The sequence below is a fragment of the Hylobates moloch genome, unplaced genomic scaffold (genome assembly GCF_009828535.3).
Source record: "Hylobates moloch isolate HMO894 unplaced genomic scaffold, HMol_V3 SCAFFOLD_4, whole genome shotgun sequence".
Lineage (NCBI taxonomy): Eukaryota > Metazoa > Chordata > Mammalia > Primates > Hylobatidae > Hylobates > Hylobates moloch.
The window spans coordinates 103,963,043-103,979,406 of record NW_026652279.1 but is presented as its reverse complement, the minus strand read 5'-3'; the positions used below and the strand labels follow the sequence as shown (position 1 = coordinate 103,979,406).

The 16,364-nt window shown below is 39.3% G+C and overlaps 1 protein-coding gene across 3 annotated transcripts in view; it reads right to left on the bottom strand.

Annotated features, from left to right (window-relative positions):
- AKAP11 (A-kinase anchoring protein 11) overlaps positions 1-16,126 on the bottom strand; it is a 49,069-nt gene extending 32,943 nt beyond the window's left edge. The window contains exons 1-2 of one of the 3 annotated variants that reach the window (XM_032150781.2): positions 15,887-16,126; positions 1,265-1,364 (exon numbers count right to left, since the gene is read on the bottom strand). In XM_032150781.2, the coding sequence (XP_032006672.1) occupies positions 1,265-1,315 (51 nt within the window). In that variant the 5' untranslated portion in view covers positions 1,316-1,364; positions 15,887-16,126. Of the gene's footprint in view, positions 1-1,264; positions 1,365-15,437; positions 15,524-15,886 lie in introns of those variants that run through there. The other 2 variants (XM_032150780.2, XM_032150782.2) reach the window with 2 other exon arrangements.
- Between the last annotated feature and the right edge of the window lie 238 nt (positions 16,127-16,364).

Here is a 16,364-nt window from a genome sequence, read left to right as displayed (position 1 = left end):
TTAAAAGTGGACCCATTAAATTTAAAGGTAATTTACCTCAAAACATATGGAGCATATTACTTAAAAATGTAATTGGCCAGACTCAGTGGCTCACACCTGTAATCCCAGCACTTTGCGAGACTGAGGCGGGTGGATCACGAGGTCAGGAGATCGAGATCATCCTGGCTAACACGGTGAAACCCCGTCTCTACTAAAAATACAAAAAAATTAGCCGGGTGTGGTGGTGGGCACTTGTCGTCCCAGCTACTAGGGAGGCTGAGGCAGGAGGAAGGCATGAACCCAGGAGTCGGAGCTCGCAGTGAGCCAAGATCACGCCATTGCACTCCAGCCTGGGCGACAGAGCAAGACTCTGTCCCCAAAAAAAAAAAAAAAAGTAATTAACATAGTGTTTAAGGATAAGTTTACTTTCTATTTTGCAGGCATCTTGTAGATTTAGAAGCCATCCTCTTAGAGTTAGCAGTCAAGCCTATACATCTTTTAGCTCTCTACATAAATGAATGGCAGGCCCAGAAGCTCATAGGAACACTGATAATTAGAATTTGGAAAGATTAGCAAAGGAGACAAGAGTTACCATAAAAGAGAAAGAAACCAAGAAAAACACTATAATGAAAGTCAAATATTGTCTTAACGTGTAAGGATTGGTCAATGGTGTTATATAATGCAGAAGATGAAGTCCAGAAAAAGAAATAACAAAGACTGTTAATTATCTTCCAGGCTCCATTCTTCCCTTCTTTGTTTATGGGTAATGCCTCCAAAGTTTTAGCAAAGACAAAAATGTCAAGAAATGGAAGGTTAACCAAATTGTTTTAAGAAAGGAAGCGAGGGGGTTCCTCCTTAGACTAGAAGGAAGAAAGGATTAAGAATTATATTTCGTTTGCTCATTACTGATTACCCAGCATCTAACATATGGCCTGGCTTATAAGAACTCAAGTGTGTATTTGCTGAATGAATGAATGAATGAATGGTAAAGCTAAAGGTATATAAGAAAGCTTACACCTGACAGCCTATATTGCAAAAAAGCAGATGGATATCTATGTGTAGAGAAAAAATGGGGAGAAATCACTCTGATCTTTAGGAAATAAAATCACTGTAATCATGATTTTGTATCACTATTTTCATACATGCCAATCTTTACAGTAGTTTAATGTTACTAATTCAAATAATAAGATTCATTTAAACAAAACATCATAGCTGTAGGACTTAAAAAAAAATCAACATTTTAATTAAAACTTTCACTGAAAGAAACCTAATAGAGTGAACTTACTTTTCTGACAGATGCTTTAGTCTTCATGTGATTGTTTCTGAAAGTCGCCATAACTATTTTTTGTTGTATATAATCAATGAAGAGTTAATCCACAAAATACCTAAAGAAAACATATTAAAAGAAAACAACTTATTTATTAATCTTAACAATTCAGGCAATCATTTTGTGCTAAATTAATTTACTTTAACTCAGTCATTAAAAGAAAAATAAAAATGAAAACAAACAAACATAATCTGAGCCCCCCCAATTTACTTGCAATCAAGAATATTTGAAAAATATATGAATATTGGTACCTTAATGAGATAGAAAATTATTATAAAAATCTTATATTTTGGTTCAAAATTATAAAATACTTTACACCCTTACCTATTCAATCTCACTGCCCTTTTTTATTGCAAAGCATCGAAGAGAAAGATTTGAAAAACAAGTTTTTTATAAAACATTTTAAAAATAAAAGCTTAAGTGGAGAATATTACAAAAAGAATTCCAACTTCCCTGCCTCCCAAAAGTCACTCTTATCTCTATGGCAACAGTGAATGCTCTTGACATTCTTATTTCTTGGGCAGAAGGGTTTGATAATACACGAATGAGAAATCTGCACATATCAAATTAGATAAATTCTTTATAGAGGAAGCTTAAGAGCATACCATTGACAAAATTTCAGAAGACATCCAAGTCAAATGATTAACAGTACTTAACACACACACACCTGCCAGGTGAAACACTCAAAACTAAGTCTCAACTTTTTAAAGATGCTTTAACATCTTTGAGAACTTAAATCCACTCCAGGCATTAACCACTCAGTATCTGCATTTGACCACAGTATCTTGCCCATTCATTTAAAATGACCCATTCATTTAAAATCTATTTGTGCTAGATGCTATGGATACAAGAGAAACAAGATAGATATGGCCCTCCTGCATTCAAAGCCTTCAAAGGAAAAAGTCTTATCACAATAAAGAGTAGAAGTGGGGAACTAAATACTTTTTTTAAAAAATCAAATAAATAAAGATTTAACAAATCTTTTCAAGTATTTTCAGAAAATCAATCTGGTCTTATCAAGAATTGCCTAGTTGAAGCCAGGCACAGTGGCGAATGCCTGTAGTCTCAGCTACTCGAGAGGCTGATGTGGGAGGACTGCTTGAGCCCAGGAGTTCAAGGCCAATCTAGGCAATACAGTAAGACCCAGTTTCTGAAAAAAAAACAAAAAACAAAAAAAAAATTGCTTAGCTGAGGTTTCCAAGATATTTGGTTAACATAAATTTATACTATGAGGAGATTTATACGCAAAAACAAACTTCAATCTAGCCCCCGCCGTCAGAACTTTTAAAAAACTAAATTTTAGTGAAGTTCAAATTCTATATTCTTTTGCTATGCAGATAAGACTATAGCGTGAGTGCACACACACACTTCTTTAGAGATTTCTACATTTTAATTTTTAGACAAAGAAGTACAATTGTATTCTATTCTGAACTAAGACAAGCCCTAGTGGTCTCTATAACAACAAAATCTGATTACTGAAATTGAAGCAGCATCATGAGAAAGGCTCAGCCTAACACAAGGAGTTCCCATCAGCACAAGGTAAAGGGTGATACCCCAGAATCCAGAAGAGGATCATGCATCTTCCTGTGCTGCCTCTTATTAGCTTTATTTCCTCTGGGTAAACTGCAATGTCTCTGGAACTTTTTCCTCAATGTATATGATACCGTATTTACCAGACAAGTTTACCGTGAGACTCAAATGAAAAATAATTATGGGAGGTACTTTGAAAACTATAAAACACAGGCAAAAGAAGACTTAAATATTTACCTATGGACCAAAATAATCAAGTGGACCAAAAATTATCAAAACAAGGTTTAAGTATAAAAATGTATAGTGGCCAAAGCAAAAAGATAATCCTTTTATTTGTCCCAGGCCACTTCACTCTCCTTTCTTCTCCACAGTATTCTCCTCAACTGCCAGAAAGCCTCAGAGGCAAATGGGCTTTTCTCAAATGTAACATAAAACTTGGAAGCCAGCATAAGGGTTCCGAGAAACCAGAGACTGTCAAAGAGGGCTCCTAAGTAAAGTGGCACCTGCAGGGCAGTTTTGTAATGCGTGTCAAAACCCTGGAAATACTTCTTTGACTCAGCATTTCTGCTTTTGGGAATGCATCAAAGCAAATAATGATCCTAGAGCATCCAGCTTATTAACAAGGGTTCATAATGCACCAAGTGTTCTGTTTTGCTAAGAGGTTTATGTAAACATCTCATATTGTCCTTAAGACTACAGAATAGGACCCCAGTTTGACGATGAGAAAAACTGAGGCAAGAGGAAGCTTAGCAATTTGCCCAGGCCCACACAGTAAATAAATGGAGGTGGGATTCAAGTCCAAATTTTCTAACTCTAGCACTGGGGCTCTTCACCACTCCTCTACAGTGCATAAAGGTTTTATAGTCTGGTTCATTACAACTCAATAGAAACAAGAAGCAATCTAGATGCCAGAAACAAGAGAGTAATTAAATGATCTTAAGTTCATTCCCACAATGACGACATGGCAGCCATTAAAAACAATACTGCAGGACAAAGGAATGGCACACCTTACATCACTTTCTCTGAGTCTGCTCCTAACCTTGCCTAAAAGGGAAGTAGGGAAAAGAGATAGGAAACAACAATTACCTTTGCAGCTGCTGACTAAAGTCAACTGAACAAAGATAAACATTAACTCCCAGGAGACTTCACCATCAAATAAATGGGACCAGCTATCTAAATGAGCTGCTCACCCTCAGGTGCAACAAGCACCTAAGGTAGAAGAAACAATTTCAAAGTAGGGCAGGGAGAGGTGGGAGTGCTCTGAAACAACATCCGGGATTTGACAGGGCTGGCTACCCCAGTTCACTTTACTCACAATTTTCCTGAATAGCAGATCCAGATAAAACACCCTTATTCAAGACTGAATAATAAAGCAAATGGAATTCCATTATGGGATCTGTAAAGGAACACTGAAAAACAAACATATACACAAAAAGAAAAAATCCAGACAAATATAATCATGCCCCTGCGACTCACATTACCTCAGAATTCAGATCATTGTTTGAAATTAATGAAAGAGAAACAGTTTAATTCTATATTTACACTCTGTTTCACTCACGGAAGAAAAACAACTTACTGCCCTACTCCACCACTTTTTCATTGAAACGTAAGTAAAATACTGTCTCAGGAAGAAAGAAATCTATTAGAGAATATCTGTGCAACATAAAAGTGAATCCAATATGAGATGATAGGACATACTTTTGTAAAGCAAAGAAAAAAATCATCTTTGGAAATGATGCAAAGATTGATGGGGGAAGAAAGGATAACAGCTACTACAGCAGAATTTCTTTAGCATCTTATATAATTAGAGAGAACATCGTTTTTGACAGATTTCAGAAGAAGAACAAAAATACAGTACATTCACCTAAAATACATTTGCATTATGATAAACTTTTCATTTAGTGCTTTACTGCTTTGTGCCCTATTCTGGATGAAGAAACAAGAGTCCTAAGCAAAGAATAACTAAGTGCGTTATTTACAGTCAAAGAAATTAAAGTGAACCTACATGGCTTGGAAAAAAGCAGATGAGAGACAGGAAAGAGGCAGACAAGGCAAACAACTACAAAGTGAGCCACTATAGCTCAGGAAACACACAGAAAACTATAACTAAACAAGTGAAATCCCCTTACAAATAACAAAAAAGAACAGACATTGCTAAAAACAATGGAAAACCAAGAAGATTTTAAGAAAAATCACAGAATGCAAAAGTAAACAAATGAAAGCAATTAGAGAAACAATTATAAAGAATACAGAGAACAACTATATAGGGCACTTTAAATAAATACACATATCCTTTAGTCCTGCTACTTCACTTCTTAAAATTTATCCTACATATATATACTTGCACAAAATTCACGAAGATATGTGAAAGACTATTCACTGAAATAAAATGAAAAAACTGAAAATAACCTAGATGTTCATAATTCAAATAAATTCACATGATCACTACTCAGCTATTGGAAATAATGAGTTAGCGTGATCTATACTGGCGTGAAAGAGCAAGTTGCAGAATGTTGTAAATAGCATGCTCTCACTTGTAATTAAAAAAAAAAAAACTTGGTCTAGCACAGTGGCTCCCAGCACTTTGGGAGGCCAAGGCAGGAAGATCACTTGAGGCCAGGAGTTCAAAACCAGCCTGGGCAACATGGCAAAACCCCGACTCTATTAAAAATACAAAAATTAGCTGGGTGTGGTGGTGGATGCCTGTAATCCCAGCCACTCGGGAGGCTGAGGCACAAGAATTGCTTGAACCAAGGAGACAGAGGTTGCAGTGAGCCAAGATTGTGCCACTGCACTCCAACCTGGGGCACAGTCAAAAAAAAAAAAAAAAAGAAAGAAAAAATTATATACAGACACAACTCTGACACACGTATGTAAATATTTGTGCATCCATAGGAAATGACTTGAAGGAGGTACACTAAACTGATGGCAGTGGTCATCCATGACAAGTGGGACTTTTAAATTTTATAAAATGTCATCTATCTACAATACGAGAAGATGGTAGATCATTAAGTAAAATAAGACAGGTTCTGGCATATTAGCATTATCCCATTTTATGAAAAATCTGTATAACTACATGTGTGTATCTATATATGTCATATAAAGAAGACATACACTAGATGAGTACAGACATTGGTTTCATCTGGGTAGATACAATCATGGGTGTTTCATTTTGTGTCTATGTATGTTGAGTTTTGTACTTTTCTGAATGAATATAAATTCTTTTATAATTAAAAAAATACATATTCTCCAAGTCTTTCCTTATCTCCTCTGACCTAAGAAATGCTCAAGTTGACACCACCTATTACTTGACCTTTTTTATATCAGAGAATTAACCATGCCAGAGTCTGTGAAGTGCCTATCAACAATATTGCCATTATCTTGACTCTCTTCCTACTGCACTAGTTCTCAAACCTCAGTACATGTACACATCAGCTTATTTCTAACACACACAACTCCCCCACCAGAAGATCCAAATTCAATAGGTCTACATGGAACATTGGAATCTGTAATTTTAACAAGTGCCACATGTAATTTCCGGTTGAGAAAAACTTGTCTCTCTATATATAAATTTCCTTTCCTAAATTATTTCATAACTTGTTACTCAAATACTAATATTTCCTAGTCTTCATCCTTATCCTCGTCTCATTTTATTTAGTTTTTCAAGGACACTTTATCCTCACCTCTGGTTTTAACTATGCAAATAACCCCCTAATTTATTCTTCAGTTCTGTATATCTAATTTCCTATTAGACACTTCCAACTAAATATCCCAGTTACTCCAAAATTTGTATGTTCAAAAGATAAATAAAACTTTCTCCCTAAACAATCTCCTCCTGTATTCTCTATCTCAGTAAGATCCATTAAACCAACCCCAACCAGTAGGCCAAGCTGGAAACTGGTCTTCCCCTCAATTCCTACAGACTACCTCGTCTAGTAAATTGCCAAATTCTGACCTGTCATTCTCCTAAACTTCTCTCACATCTACCCTCTCTCTTCCATCAGCTGAACTGCTACTTACTATTCACGCATCAGTTCAAAAACTTCCCTCCCTAAAATAGGCTTGGCTCATACCTCTCCTTTATCCCTCCTTGCCCAAACAGTAGCCACCTCCTTTGTGCTCCCTAAGTGGTTTATAGTTTAATCCTCTGGTGCCACTGTTTGCATACTTCCCTCCTGTTGTAAGTTCCCTGAGGACAAAAGTGTTTTATGTATTTTTACATAGTAGGCATTCAAACATCTGCTGAACTAATAAATAAAAAGTAACATATTTAAAGAATAAAGTTCAAAGCATGATGTAGGCTGAAAAACATAAAACAGAATAAAGGGCAAAGTATGCCTTCAAATATTTAAATGAGTATGTCTACATTTAACGAGTTCGTGAAAATATATTTGTGTTTCCAATAATTTCTACTTTATAGTATCTGAGATCATATTTAGAGTAAATGCTCCAAATACACATTTTGACCAAATGCCAAATGGCCAAGTGTTAAAAATTAATATTCTGTTGAATGTAACTACAAGAAAATGGGATAGAATATATATGAAACATTGGTTTTAAACATCAGACAACAGGCAACACGGGATTGTGATCCCTGAGAGAAGGGAAACACTGGCTGCCAGCTACTTCCAGGTCACAATACAGGGACAGGAAAGCCAAGCAGTCCGGTGGTTTCGCTGAGTGTTAAACACAGATCAGTTTGGGGAGACCAAGATGGCTAGAATGTACAGGGTATTATGCTGGAGGGAGAGCTGAAAGTAAGTGAGAGCCCTAGAGATAAACCGTAATATATTCCACCAGAATAGAAAAACCTTGTAATAATTCAGGCAATGATAGACTCCTCAGAAGAAGTAGCAGCCTTAGTAGAAGCAGCCTTAGTAGAGACAATAATTCAGCACTACTTTAAAAACTATTCTGGACCCACACTAATAAATTCTAAAAGCAAGCCCTGAAACAATCCAACAGATTCTAAATAACTGAGCACCCCAACTAAATCCAACACACTTCAGTAATGTAATAAATCAAGCAAGCAACAGTATAAACTCAATGGCTGGCATACAATAAAAATTACCAAGCATGCAAAGGAAGAGAAAAATATGAACCATAACCAGGAGAAAAAAAGGCAATAAATGAAGACCTAGAAATGACAGTGATGATGGCAGGAACAGAAAACGATTGTAAAACTATAGTACAAATATGTTCTATATACTCAAGAAGTGAGAGGAAAACATCATCATCATAAGGAGAGAAGGAGAAGATACAAAAGACACCAAAATTGAACTTTTAGAGATGAAAATTAAATATACTGAAACGAAAACCATACTGGATACAATTAACAGACTAAACTGGAGAAGAAAAGCTCAGTGAACTTGTAGACAATGTAATAGAAACTATCCGAAATGAAACATGGAGAGACAAAACTTAAAAACAAACAAACCTAAAGTGTAAGTGACTTTTTAAGCACCATAAAAGGTGAATAACTGGAGTTCCACGAAGAGAGAGATAGTGAGTTGAGCGAGTGAGACAGAGAGAGAGAAAGAGAGAGAGAGAGAGAGTGTGCGTGTGTGCACGCGCGCACACGCACTGGGGAGGCAGGTGAAGAAAAAAATATTTGAAGACAAAATAGCAGAGAACTTCCCAAATTTCATGAAAACCATAAACTGACAGTACCAAGGAAGCTCAGCAAACTCTAAGAGTAAACATAAAGAAAGCCAAGGCAAATCATAACCAAACGGCTGAAAACCAGTGATAAAGAAAAAATATTAATTGACCAGAAAAAAAGTACACATTATATACAGAGGAACCAAGGACAACAGACTTCACATCTATATGAACCAGAAAACAAGACAATGGAGCACTATCTTCAAAGGACTAAGAAGAAAAAAAAGCATCAACCCAGATATAATCAATGAAAATATATTTCAAAAATTAAGGCAAAATAAATGTATTCAATGAATAAGGGCCGTGAAAATTCACCACCAGTTGACCACCACTAGAGTAACTATGGAAAGAAATTCTTCAGGCAAAGTAAAACAATACCAGATGGAAACCTGAATCTTACACGAAGGAATAAAGAACATCTGAAATGGTAAATATGAGGGTAACAGAAGTTATTCTTCATTTTTCAATCCCTTTTAAACAGTTAAAATATAACCTTAAAAATAGTAACAACGAATTAGAGGGTTTAGGACAGACATATTGATAAAATGTATGACAAAATAGGATAAAAAATGTGGCAGGGGAGATGGAGACAAAAAAAGACTGTCATAGACTTCTACCTTAAATATGAAGTGATGTTATTTGAAGAAAACCTGTAATTAGTTATCTTGTAAATCCTAACACAAACACTAGAAAAATAGAATAATACCTAATAGGTGAACAGCAGAATAAAAGTGATGTTATCCCCCTTTTTGCAAATAAGGAAGCTAAGTTCATTTCTTGGGTACAGACCTGTTATTTGACTTACAAAATCTAAAACTACTACAGCTATCACATACTATTTTGTTTTTCAAAACAACAGTCAATCATACAAAATGATTTTAGTATGTCTTAACATCTATGAAGATATTTGCTTTATAGTTTCTGCCTTTTTCCTTTTTAATCCTCAACCTCATTCCTGCATTCACAATATATATGTTGTTCTTACTGCTACAGGGTTTCTCAACCTCAGCATTACTAACATTTTGGGTCAGATAAGTCTTTGTTGTAGGAGGCTGTGTATGCGTGGTAGGACACTTAGCAGCTTCCTTGGCCTCCACCCACTAGATGCCAGTAGCACTCACTCAGTTGCAGTAACCAAAACTGTCTCCAAATATTACCAAACATTTCCTTGGGGGGCAAAATCACCACTTGCTCTATTTTAGCACTTTAGACTACAGTGCCTTACGTAACAGTTAAATGTCTACATGTCTGTGCCCTGCATTGGACTGTAAGTACTACCAACGTTCAACACATATATTCACCACGCATCTAAGTAACAGTGATTGAGATACAACAGTGAATTTCATTCCATCACCATGCCTTACTCATCTCTGCATTCCCCAAAGGCCTTACTCATAATAAGCAACCATACATTTACTGAAGTGAACGAGCTGTACGGTGAAGAGAAATTTCATCAATGACGTGAATGCAGACAGGCATTTGGTGTCAAAAGCAACATCACCAAATAGAAAATAGCTTACCTAATGACTTTTTACAAAATTAATCCAAGGATATTTGTTCTGTCACCTTTGTTTTCCCAAACAGTCACAGAGAAAAATTATTGATTTTTCAACTGCATTCCAGATTGAGATCTACTTATAAGGTATGTTTGAGCCCAACTAGCCATTAGTATTGAAAGGAATAACATGGGTCTAGCTGACAAAGTACTAAGTGTGAATGGCTATTGACTTCAAAACTACCTATTCAGCAACAATAAACACAACTTTTAAAAACAGCATGCAACGGTCCATTGTTAGAAATTAATTAGAATAATCAGATGAATGCAGGAGGATAAAACAGTTAACATTTTCATAATAAAAAACTCATTAGACCTACATTTGAATACAGTTTTAAGAAATCACTGTAAAGGATGTATGCCCTCAAATGATTATCTTAGTTTCACTATTGAGTGTGCAGCTGTAATATATTTAACTTTCAGAAATATTCAACAACTGATTTATAATAAAACTATGTATACGTGTATGGCAATATTATAAGGATAATATGCTATAATTAAAATGCTATGTAATTGAATACCTACAAAAAAATGCAACGACAAAAAAACTAAAATCTTGAGATTGTGCTTTCAACATGAATATGCTTCCTAGAAAATGGAGTAACATTCTTAATCTTGTACATAGCCCTATCCACAAGATTATTTCTAACAGAAAATATGTTCAGAATTTTAACCCAGGAACACATTTCTTTTTATCAGTGACATCTATGACGCCATGACTCTGAGTATATTGCTGAAAAGGCATTTAAGTAGCTCTTACAAATATAAGGATCTATCCTAAGCGGCCAGTAGCCAAAGTAAGTCAACAGATCTACTTTGCAGATGGGCCAGTCATAGGAAGCACCCAAAAGCCCACACAGAACCTATTAACTAACAGGGCATATTACAGCATAAAAAAAGAATGTGAAAAATAACTTTAAAGTTTCAAGCCTGGCGTGCTGAAAGAAAATTTTTTTCTTTGCAAATTGGAAGGTAAATTAGAAGGCTTTGCAAATTAGAAGGTAACTGGAAGACAGTGTTTTATATCAACATAGGAATATCCAAGAGGCTGGGTACAGTGGGCGCATACCTGTAATCCCAGCACATTGGGAGGCCAAGGCAGGTGGACGGCTTGAGCCCAGGAGTTTGAGACCAGCCTGGCCAACACGGTGAAACCCCATCTCTACAAAAAATATAAAAATTAGCTAGGCGTGGTAGCACACACCTATGGTTCCAGCTACTCAGGAAGCTGAGAAGGGAGAATCGCTTGAGCCCTGGGAGGGGGAGGTTGCAGTGAGCCAAGATTGCGCCACTGCACTCCAGCCTGGGTGACAGCGCAAGACCATGTCTCAAAATATATAAATTATACAAATAATAATACCCAAAAAAAGAACTAAAAATTAAGAGATTTACTTGGGGTCAGAGCTGGAGATGTTACTCTAGGAATAATCCACATGTAGAGAACCTGAAAGCTGGTCTCAGAGACTGGGAAAGAACAGAAATTCAAGAGAGCATCTATAGAGACAACCATGATAAAGGGTTCCAGGGCCGGTATAAAAGGAACCACAAATAAATGGCAGTCAGAAAGACAGGTGAGGTAGAGATTTAGAAGAATTTAGTGTCACTGAAGTCAAGAAATGGTTTTAAGCATGAGTGGTGAGCACTAAACTTCTAAACCTCTTGAGGGCAGAAATTCTTTCCTCTCTCAACATGACCAGAAGCCTGTATCACAGTACCTGCCACACGGTATGCTCTCGACAAATACTAATACTGTACCCTTGCATTGTGCCTGCCATATGCCAGACACTGTTTAATTGCTTTACATACATGAATTCATAATTCTCACCACAGAAGGTGCTATTATGCCCATTCTACACATAGGGAAACTGAGTCATCAAGCATTTAAGTAATTTGCCTGAACTCCCACACCCAGGAGCATCTGTCCTGTAAAGAGACTACTGGTTAGATCTGGTTAGAACATTACCAAGCTGAGAGCAAGTTCAATGCAGTGGTAGAGGAAGAACTCAAATTGCAGGATGTTAAAGCACACCTGAGGTATCCATCACTTCCTCCCTGTCCACTCTCCTTTTGTTAAAGATGTTGGCATGGCCAGTTTAAAACGTGCAGCCCTACAAACTTAGATTTGCGAGACAAATCTAAGTCTCTTCCTCATCCATTTTTCCCATTCCCATCTTTCCTCACTCTCCAGCCAACTGTGCTAGAAGCAGAAACCTGACCAACTGGATTCTCTCTCTAGAAACATTAACTGAGACTTGGAGATGTTTGCTGAGAACCAAGTTGCATAGTCAGTGAGTCTGGTGTTGGCATCATGGCAAACCAAAGTTTCATGCAAATCAAAGTTTTGGAGAAGTGGAAACCAAGAGCTTTAAAGAGAAGGCCAATCTGAAAGAAACTGGAACAGACCTGCGGTGAGTAGCAGAGACATAAGACCATGTGCTTCCAGACAAAAACTCGAAGAGTAACTGCCTGAAGACTTTCTGGTTCCCAAAACGCTGAATTGGAATCATGCAATGGACTTTTGCAGCACTGTATGACAAATGCTTTTTTTTTTTAAGTAGGCTAATTAAATTGGCTTTTTCTTCCTTGCAATCAAAGAATCCTCAAACCATTACGGGAGGTAAAAATAAAAACACTGAGTAAGCAGCTACTATGTGCTTCGCACTAACTTTTTGAGGTGGGTATGAAGAAAATAAGGCTCATTTAATTAATAGATCTGACTCCCAAACCCAAACTCTTTACAATATACCTCATTTTCAGTCAAGTAACATCCGCTCTGTTCCAGGCCTCTACCCCATTTATTTTATTTCCCAAGAAACATTCTCAGATTATTCTAAAAATGATAACTTTTCTCCTTTCACCATGTCCAGTCTCCAATCTACAAATTTCAAATGCCTTTACTCCAGAAGTTTTTTGTTGTTGTTTGTTTTTTGAGGCAGAGTCTCGCTCAGTCGCCCAGGGTAGAGTGCAGTGGCACGATCTCGGCTCACTGCAATCTCCGTCTTCCAGGCTCAAGCGATTCTTGTGCCTCAGCCTCTCGACTAGATGGGATTACAAGCAAGTGCCATAACACGTGGCTAATTTTTGTATTTAGTAAAGACAGGGTTTTTCCATGTTGGCCAGGCTGGTCTTGAACTCCTGGTCTCAAGTGATCCACCCGCCTCAGCCTCCTAAAGTCCTGGGATTGCAAGGGTAAGGCACCAAGCCTGGCCCAGAAGTATTTTTTTAATAACCTTTTATATGTAAGGATGACTGGCAGAATCAAGACATCTGGATCTTTCCAGGCTGTTTTTAAACTGATGAAGCATTTTTCTTTCTCTTCCCCATATTACCAGCTCATTGACCCTTAACTCATGCCCAGGTTTAACCTAAAGCTTTTCTCGACCTGTCCTCACCCTTCAATCCTTCCAGGTAGTTGATTAATAAAATGCAGACCACAAGACAGGAAAAAAAACAAAATCAGTTACCCTATCCAAAGTTACTTCAATTAGTTTCGAAAAACCAAACACCACACATCCTACAAGTTTGAAACCCTTGCCAAAAGGTTATGAAGACCAGCCAAAAAATTTATTTTTCTATTTCTGAAAATTAGTTTGCTAAGATGGAGTAAGAAGGAATTTTTTCTAATCAACACTGGTCTCCTCTGCCCATTCACAAAGATATTTTCTAAGTCTTTCACATTTTTGTCACGTATAGACAGAATTCCTCTACCTATTTACAAGTGGCAGTTTCTCTTAAAACAGCCTTTAATATATTGTCCAAATTGGTTTGAGTTCCTTTTCGACAGTTCCTAAAATTAAAAAATAAAAAAAATTAAAAGTACCACATTTTTTCCAGCCTCTAAAGGCAAAAGAGGACTTCTTCATCTTCCAGACTTATCCCTGGAGTTCAGGGGGCTAGAGAAAGCTAGAGAATTTCTCACTATGGTTCCATGTCTTAGGCAACTTCCCATATTCTCAACAACTGCAAAACATCACTGGGCTAGGAGTCCACTGCTAGGCCCTTATCAATCTTGTCAATACTGCAGTTATGTGGGTACATACACTAGTCTCTAGCTCAGCTTGGGAACCCACTTCTTCCCTGATTCCCCTACCTTCTTTGACCTTTCATAAATTACTGTTACAGCTACAATTAATAGTGACATTCACTGTCCACCCCTGGGTCAGTTTTGTCAGGAGGAACAACGACAACAAAAAATGAATAATCAGGGTACCGTTTGAAAAAGTAAATGTGTTTAAAAAAAAAAAAAATCATTCAATTGCACTATCTTAACTGACACCAATCATGCCAGGCACTGGGCTGCCATCCTAAAATCATGACATTAAAAAAAATATATCTGTGCATTACTGATACCCCATTTTTTCTTAGTACTCCATATTTTGAGTATTTTCAGACATAACGAAATCACAATCGACATGACATTTCTAAAACAGTGGGAAGCAGCTAAGCAAAACGAGCATTTTGCAAGTGATTGAAAAGCTGAAAACAGAACAGGAATTAACTCCAGTTTGTACTAAAGCTATTATGTGTCTCAGCAGTCTTTCTCACCATGAAACTCCTTAACATCTAAAGCTAAGCCACATCCAACTTTATACGGTTTTAGAAGACAGAGAAAGCAGAGAAAAAAAACGAAAGCTGGTAATATAGGGAAGAGAAAAAATGTTAGCTTTTACTGTCATTGTCACCTTTTTTTTAATACTTCGGTTACATCTACATATTTTTTATAAAGCAGCTTAGATGCCTGGATTAATAGCAGTATACTCAATCCATTCGGAATACTTTATGGCCAGCCTTAAGCCATTAACAGCCTAGGAGAGTATTTGACAGCAAATCCAAGTATCAATACTCCGAGGAGCCGCTTGACGCCTTCCGTTTCTGTCACAAGATCTGAGCAGCGCCCGCTTCCAGGGCTCCGGGGTTCTGACAGTGAAGGATGCTGTTCGGGAACAAAGTGCAACGTCCTCCTAACCGCTGCAAATGTTCCTGTGCGCACACCACGAACACACACTAAGCACGCGCACCACGCACCCGGGGGGCCGTCTCTGAAAACCACCCCGGGGATGGAAACAGCCTGTCATTAAAAGGGGCGGCAGCTCCACCGCCACACTTGGGACCCCAGGAAGACGCGTCTCGAGACCCAGCACCTCCCTCTACTCTGGGCCGGCCGGGTGCCGTGAGTTTCCTCCCTCGGCCGCGCTCCTCCCGCCCTCCTCCCTCCGCCATGCGAAGGCGCAGCTCTCGGGCGGCCCCGAAGCCAGAAGGGGGATCACAGGCAGGCGGAGGGGCTGGGGCGCCGGAGCCGGGCCGCTCCATCCATGCCGGCCTCACACCCGCCACCACCCCATCTAAACGCAGCCTCCGCGGCAAGCGCGTCGGTGCCTGGCTCACCTGGTGGCCGCAGCCTCCGCAGCTCACGGACATGTCACCGGCCGCAACGACCCGTGAGCGAACCGGGCAAGCAAGCTGGCCCCCTCCCGCGCTGACCCCCAACCCTCCCCCCTCCCAGCCCCGCGGCCCGCCCCCGCCCTGCCCACCCCTCGGCTTCCGCCGCCGCCGCCGCCGCAGCACCGGCCCGCAACACCGCCTACTCTCCACGCCTCCCACTCTCTCTCGCGAGAGGGCAGCACGCCTCTCGCGAGAAGAATTCCGCGGACGAGCCCGCGCAAAAGTGGGTGGGCGTTTAAAAAGGGAAAGAAGGAACAGGAAAAAAGCCTCCCCACGTGCTCCGGAGCAGCCCGCGGGGCAGCCCCGCTGGTCACATGACTTAAAGGGGGTCTCTCCATTGGCCGGGACCCGCTCAGCCTTGGGAGCTTTAAATTCGAGGGCGACCTACGAACCTGCGGCGGACGTCTTGCGCGCTTCCTGGTCCGTTGCCTTGGAAACGGCTTAACCCTTTCCTCTGGCAAGTCCCCAGGCCTTGGCTTGCTCCGCAGATTGGGTTTCAGGCTCTGCCTCTTTTCCGTCGACCCCTTAGTCTCGACAGCCTGGGGCCAGTTGAGCTCCTTCTTCGCCACAAGGCTAGTTTTGCTTTCTTCCGAATCCCGGGGCCCTTCCCAAAGTGGCAGCCCCACCAGATCCGAAGGCCCAAAGAAGGCTCATCCTTTCTGATGGCTCCGCCCCTTCTCCCAGCATCTCCAGGGAGGACCACTCACAGCGCACCGGGCAACCGGCCCTATCCCAGCCAAGAAGTAGTTTCCAGGGTTCTCAGGGCCCTAGTGCTCACCCTGATGTCTTTGCATGGTATGGAAATCGGAAAGTAAAGCTTTGGTCACTGGGAAGCCTAGCCAGAGATGAAAAGCTGTTATGCTGATTATT